Below are 7,361 nucleotides of genomic sequence, written 5' to 3'. Positions count from 1 at the left end.
ACTGAGAATACATTTTGATTTGACAAAAATGTGTCTTAAACATTTTTATGATAAAATTCCTCTTTGTCTATGAGAGGTTTGCGTAAGTTCCCTAACGAATGATACAAATTACATGTTCTTTGACGAGATTCGATACTTGTGCGCCATAACACGTCAAAAGTCACGTGATTTACAGCAATGAAATACGTAAGTACAAATGTTACTGGTGTTCATAGTTGGAAGTTTAATCAGAGCGAAAAGAAAGTGAAACGTTGTACATATCTATCAAGGTCATTTGTGGAGCTTTGCAATCACTATTAACCTCAGTTAAAATAAACTGTTACAGAAAACTCTTGTGAGCAGAAAGGCTGAATTAGATACACGTACGGATATTAAAAACTAAACTTCATTGTTAATATATACGTTTCTCAACCAATTACTAACTTTAATGACAAGTGTATGATGAAAAAATTAAAGGGAAGTACTAGATATTACTTGCTATGCTAGAAAATCTATATAAAATGTTCCTAAACTATTTTTTTTCAGGTCGCAAAGATGCTTGTTCCTATCGCTTATTTACTTCTTATTGGCGGGTAAGGATAGCTAAGGTTAAAATAAAATTGAAGGTGAAATTTAAAAAAATAAACATTTACATGTTTTGATATTTTGATATCAAAAAGATAACAAAAGAACGCATTTCACATACATGTATTTATACAATTAATTTTATACATTGAGTATTTTTTTCTTCTGACTTATTTTGTTCATGTAAAACATAACACAGTACGGGAAATTTATACCTTACTGTTAACGGCTTTCATGCGCTCGTCATACAAATATATATTTGCGTATAGCCAATTTAGTAGTATTTATGTCATTAAAGTTATTGAATGATGGTACCCGAGCTGATTCTTTGAAGGTAAACATATGTTTGAATTTCAATAAATACAATAAATAGCATTTTAAATAAAATCCTCTTTTCGTAGATTCTAATTACAATTTATTTTGACACTGAACTTTAAAAGACTACGTGTGCAAGTAAGTGAACTTTTTTTAGAAGCCCCTTATTTGAAACCTCGAAACGTTGGAGGATGATAAATTTTGTACAATAGATAGTTGTATATGTGAAATATTTTGACAGAGTAACATGCTTGAAACGTCAAAATGCTGGCAGTACTGCATCTGAATTGAATGAATTTAATAAGAACTTAAACAAGAATTTCCAAGAGTTGGACTATGACAATAATGGACTTGTTGAACTGGTGGACTTTGAAAACCGCATTCAAAGACAAGACTATGATAGTAAGTGTTCATATACTCGTGCATATAAGTGTTTCATTAATGATTTCTTGGATATTTTTTATCTATGCTGGTAAAAAGCCTGTCGGTTGAAATTCTATATATATTCAACATATGATAGGGATCATTCCTGCCATAGTTTTAAAACGCACGTGTACGCTATGTAATATCTTTTAAAATCCACATTTTGAATCACGTGGACAATACAGAAAATTGATATAAACACAGCATGTCAATATTTACATAGTTCCTATTAAATGTTTGTCTCAAACGAAATTAATCATCATCCTAATATCCTAACAATAACAAAATAATCATCAATAATCATCAATAATCATCATCAATAAATAGAAAATCTACACAATAACAAATGCAAATAGAAATTGATTGAGCTATTGTTTTACTATGTTATTGTTGGATGTTTTGTAGAGGATGGCTGCGTTAGCTTTCATGAGTTCTTAAGGATACGACAGCACGAGTCTCTTAAGTTTGCATGGTCTGTGTTTAACCACTTTGACCATGATCATGATGACTGTTTGGAAGTGCAGGATGAGATTGAAGAATTTCATGAAATTGATATCAACCGTATGCTTCTTTTAATACCTTTTATGCTAATTTATATACATGTACCTAGAAAAAAGTTTCAGATTTAGTCAACCAATTGTTTGTTAACATTGATTTGATAAAACTTATGTAAACGTATTTTCAAAATTTCTATGACAACATAGAGGCAATCAATGCAATAATATACTGTCTGTGTCACCATGCTTTACCTGGACTCCATTGAGTTGCCCTTTTAAATGAAAGGACTGGATTGTCTTCAGTATTTGATGTAGGTTTTGACCAATGACTTGTGTGCAAAATTACAGATATTTCAGTCACCCCAATTCTCCAGATTTGTAATTTTAATGAAATATGACTCAGACATGCAAAGACTAGCGGTGGCCTAGTGATTAAGGTGTCTGCCTCTCAAACCAGAGATCATGGGTTCGAGCCCTATTCGGGTCCCGACCATGTATTTTCATATGACACCAGTACTGGTTGGTTCCAGGAAGCGGACTCGAAAGTGATTACTATAAGTTGCAAGAACTTGTTTCGCAATCGAGCTAAAATAAATATGTTTAAACAAAAAAATAAAGGATTTTGGATTCATTTCTGACTAGCGAAGTTAAATCGAAATTATCCTTTATTTCCCCGTTTTTATAGCCCCTGTTGATCTGTTTCAGTATTTCAATTTTGACGGTTTTTTATGCATTTGGACCTCATTAGAGCCCCTTTAAAGCAAAATGCATTTTTACGAGTTCATCCAATTAAATAGAAAAGCTTGCTTTTCCTATTGCTGGTTAGGAAATAGGAAAAAGGAAATTTTCGGTAAGCGGTATAATAAAACTGTCGAATATCTTTTCAGCAAAGGATGGAGAAATTTCTATTCAAGAACTGGACACTTATTATGACAAGGTATGTTCTATATATCGTGTTTGTCTTGTATACATATATTCATCCCGATATAAGTAATTAAGTAATTGAGTAAAAAGTATATTTATTTATCACATACCCGTGCCGATTTTGCGACACCGTAAAAACGGTATTGCATGGTCGTGCATATATTTTGATGTGACGTCATTTGCGTTATACAAAGATGGTGTAAAGACACACTAAATGTTAGCGCTACACTATAAGCGTGCCAATGGAACATGTTAATTTTTCACTTTAAATAGTTATTATTTAGGGTACGTGATAAATAGAAAATTAAATTCGTGTAACTTTAAATTTAAGAATAAAAGAATACTATGCTCGCCAGAGGCTCGAAAAATAAAATTTTATTCAACTCGTTGATTTTTTTTACGGACGCGGACAGACACATATAGGTCTCGTCACGACTAGATGTCTCGAATGAAATTAAATGCTTTATTGACTTCGCAAGAAAATACTGAAAAGCTCATTGAAAAAATGCGGCTGTATGATGTATCGCTGACAGATACATCAGAACCCGGTTTTTCAAAACATTAGTTAAAACTAAGCAATGAACGACTTATCCACTAGTTTAATCATTAACCAGCGGCCAAGTATTCATTGGATAAAACTTCATTGCCTACCTTGGCTACCTTGGTGGTGGCGGTGTTGGTAATTTTCACTCCGGATTACGGCATTAACCCACATTGAATTCACCAGAGCACACATTAACCACCGCATCGTTCCCGGGCAGACTGTCAAGCACTTTACCAGTACTAGTTGCTTTCACTTTCGCAAGGAACTGAAACTACTTTACATAACAGAGCAGAGGTACAGGTTCAGTGCGAATGACCGTAGAAAAGATTTCATGATCAGCAACGAAAGTGACCTGCGCCGTCCGGGAACTGAACTCGGGTCGCCCGATACAGAGTCCAACGCTCTTCTTATTGAGCTAACCGGGAGCCCCTGGTTACCTTTACCAGTGGATTGCGTATTTATCCACTGGTAAAGTACCACAATGCAACAGGGCTTGTTAGTGATTATTGAAACCAAATGGCCGATTTAATAATGCATATGGAACTTCAAAGAATCAAGAATCCCCCAAAGAATTAATTTTACATGTTTTGAGCTTTCATATTTTTGAAATTTTTGAAATTAAACAAAAAAGTATAGCAAAGTATCGATAGATATATTTTTTCTTAGACAAATTTTATCCGTTGGTTAACACTAACCAATGATTTGAACAACCGGGTTCTGGTCTTCGGTTGCAAAAGAGATGAAAATCTAAAACTTAACTTGACTTTATGTTTTGTTCCTTTTTCTTCTTGCCTTAATGCTTTTATAATACAAATGGTTTTGCATAAGAAGAAAGTTTATATCATATTCTACAAATAATTATTTTCTATTTGCTATGCTATAATTAAAAGTACTTGGAATAATACGTACCTATATGGAATAAAAAGGGCGCTATTCCATTTGTACGTGTTCCGTGATCCGCGTCCGTAATCCGCGTTCGCGACCAATTCGCCCAACAAAGAATACGTTGAGTCTAGTCCTTTTGTCCGTTTATTATCCGCATCAGTGACGGCATCCGTGACGTTTCGCAGGATGAGCGATTTTTACGGACGCGGACGGTCATGGTAGTGTTAATATACGTACCTGGTCTCGCCAAGACAAGATGCCTCGAACGAAATTAAATGCTTTATTGATTTCGAAAGAAAATACCGAAAAGCTCTTTGAAATAGTATGGGAGAACTGTGTGATGCATCGCTGACAGATTAAAAAAATGAAAATACTAAACATCTGGAATTCGGTTGCAAACGGATGAAAATCAAAAACCTTACTGGTTTTTAAGGTTTGTTCCCTTTTTCTACCTAAATTCTTTGATGGTACAATGGTTGTGATACTAGGAGGAAATTATATCATATTATACAAATTACTATTCTCTGTTTGCTATACTATAATCAGAAATATAAGGAATAATACGTACCTATGGAAAAATACACACGGACATGTCACGGGCGCGCATCACGGACGCGGACCACAGATCGCGTACAAATGGAATAGCGGCCTAATACTAACGAACATTCCCCGGATCACGGATGAAACAGCGACCTTACACACGCCGAAAAATGACCCTTTTATAACAGTTAATTGATGTTATACGAGATATATGTGATAAATAGAATATTATATTCGTGTAGATTCAATACAATTTTTTTAACTCGTTGAAAAAATCAACATGGTATAGTCAGAGACTCGCATTAAATGATTTTATTAAACTCGTTCAATAAATCTACACCTAATCATATTATATATGCGTGAAATTTTTAGTTTCTCTCACAATGAAATACATAATTTACGCTCAATAAAGATCTTGTTCTGAAAAGTATACCTCGTACAAATTATTTAAAGGATTCTTTTTCTTATATCAGTATTGACGTTTGGAATAAATTACCTATTAGAATCTACTATCAAACAATGTCTTTCAAAAACTTGTATTTTTTTTTTAAGATTACAGTTAGAAACATGATGAAAATTGATCACTTTATATTTTAATTGTTGTAAATGTTGATATCACCATTTTTACTCTCTCTTTTTTATCATTACGAGTTAATCTATAATTACTATAATCAATATGAGTGTCAGTCGAATGAATAAATAAAAATTATCTAACCTTTACATTCAAGAATTTAAATAATATATAAATATATTTTTTTATATACCAAAAGATTTTAGATATTTGTAAAGATCTGCATTTTTTTCTTTGTTATTGTTAAATCAGAAGGCCATACTGAAAATAAGTATACTTCTTACTGTAAACTTTGTATGTAATTTCTATAAATAAAGATTTATTGTTATTATTATTATTATTATTATTATTATTATTATTATTATCCCTTTTAAGTTAACAAAAGCAATTTTTCATGTTTTAATTGAGAAAGATTACAGTTACTGGAATATTTTACGCATATTATTGCAAAAAAGTAAATAATATGCCGAAATATATATTAGAAATGAAAACATCATTAATATTTTGAACAAAATATATGTTTCAGTTTATTGTGAAATGCACTTTATTTTGTAGCTCTTCGAAAAGATTATGGTGTACGTCCACACTCCTTAGAGATCAAACATACTGAAATTTTTGTTTGTTTAAAAATGAATCAATCAGTTTGAAATAAATTTCAGAGAACTTATCATTTTGTTTTCTCTTATTGGATGTAATACATAATCTAAATCGTCTTTTATTTGTTTATTGTTTTTATTTTTTATAGGGTCTTATTTAAAATATTAACAATCAAATAACGAAGCAATTTCTATTCAGCAGCTATTTTAACATTTACTAGAACTGTATGGATGCGTTGTATGGAACTATTCTATAATATTGACTGCAGCAATACGCAGTTAGACAATCGGATCCTTTTAACAAGGGTCTGTCCTTCCATAAAATGAACATATCCGTATTAAAATCTTGAAAAGACGTGATCCATCGGAAACAGTGAATCATTTAGTATCATATGAAAATTGCAGACTCGGTTTGATTGTGTCTGATCGTGATAGATAACGTGAAAGTATGCAGCTTTCACAAAGGCAGTACAACGAATTACTATAACAATGATTTGACATTGTTAGTTTTGGATGATGTTAAGACATACTTATGTGTTCATTTCTATTTGTACAGAAAAATCTATAATTTATGACTGCAAAGTTGTTTCTCGTGAGACTTCATGTAATTTTATCTCCACTTTTCGAAGAAAACTAGTGGAGCTTTCGCCGGCGTTGGCTCCGGCGTTGGTCAATCTTTTCGCTTAAATATATGGCTGTTTTCTCAGAAACTGTAAAATCTTTTCACTTCAATGGTATAGACCTTTTCACAATACAAGTTTTCCATAGTAACGGATGCTGCATTTCGCGCATGCGCATTCTGCGTGGAGCAAAAACATAATAACGCAAGACTACATTATATCACACTTAAATTAAGACTTTAATAAACGTGTATTACTACCCAGAAAACAGTAATTTTTGGATGACATAAAGCGGTAAGTACTAACAATCTTGAATTGATATTTATAACAGAAATATGCGGGACTAATATTATAATTTAACTATAAAAAAGCGCAATCACAAGACTTCTGTTTTAGACATCATTATACGACTTTATTTTATCAATACATATTTTTTAAATTGACTCAGGAGGGTGTTAAGATTTTACTACCCACATTACATTATATTACACAATTTGTATTGTGCGCTTCCTTGGGAATGCGGTAAGAGCCAATTAGATTGACACGTAACCGGCAGGTTTACAATGAAATATCATTCAACCGGGACGTTTTAGTACCACGACATAGTTATTTTTTTATAAAAACGTTAAAATATGAAAATCGTGCATGTGTCACGAAGAACCGGATAAAATTGATGTTACTTCAATACCCATCTTAACTTCTCAAGATATTAAAAAAACTATTTAAATATATCTATGTGACTTAAATTTTTCTGTTTTGTATTACATTCAAATCGAAAAAAAGGATATAATGAGGTAAACTGAAAATTGAAAATGCATTATCACGTGTTCTGACTTATTCAAAATGATAATTAACCTTGATTTCATAATTCTGTTAAATTTA

General features: G+C 32.1%; 1 protein-coding gene across 3 annotated transcripts; it reads left to right on the top strand.

The window, feature by feature from the left end:
- The first annotated feature begins 200 nt into the window (after positions 1–200).
- On the top strand, positions 201–5,929 carry LOC132755127 (uncharacterized). Of its 3 annotated transcripts, none has more exons than XM_060745928.1 (6): positions 201–269; positions 526–572; positions 1,121–1,281; positions 1,708–1,863; positions 2,687–2,736; positions 5,819–5,929. In XM_060745928.1, the coding sequence occupies exons 2-6, from the start codon at positions 535–537 to the stop codon at positions 5,855–5,857; spliced, it is 444 nt and encodes a 147-aa protein (XP_060601911.1). In that variant the 5' UTR covers positions 201–269; positions 526–534; the 3' UTR covers positions 5,858–5,929. The 3 variants fall into 3 exon arrangements, with proteins under 3 accessions (XP_060601911.1, XP_060601910.1, XP_060601909.1); XM_060745927.1 differs by having other exon boundaries at positions 203–334; XM_060745926.1 differs by having other exon boundaries at positions 240–362.
- Positions 5,930–7,361: the final 1,432 nt, after the last annotated feature.

Source organism: Ruditapes philippinarum, unplaced genomic scaffold, assembly GCF_026571515.1.
Source record: "Ruditapes philippinarum isolate M1 unplaced genomic scaffold, ASM2657151v2 ctg1187_1_1_1_1, whole genome shotgun sequence".
Lineage (NCBI taxonomy): Eukaryota > Metazoa > Mollusca > Bivalvia > Venerida > Veneridae > Ruditapes > Ruditapes philippinarum.
Note: the sequence above shows the minus strand (reverse complement) of the source record. Positions and strands in the feature narration are given on the sequence as shown.

Excerpts from the sequence above, each read along its gene's own strand:
- LOC132755127 (XM_060745928.1), top strand. The coding sequence starts at position 535 with ATGCTTGTTCCTATCGCTTATTTACTTCTTATTGGCGG. Across the intron at positions 573-1,120 it reads TATTTACTTCTTATTGGCGG|AGTAACATGCTTGAAACGTC; the intron begins GTAAGGATAGCT and ends ATATTTTGACAG. Across the intron at positions 1,864-2,686 it reads TCATGAAATTGATATCAACC|CAAAGGATGGAGAAATTTCT; the intron begins GTATGCTTCTTT and ends ATATCTTTTCAG.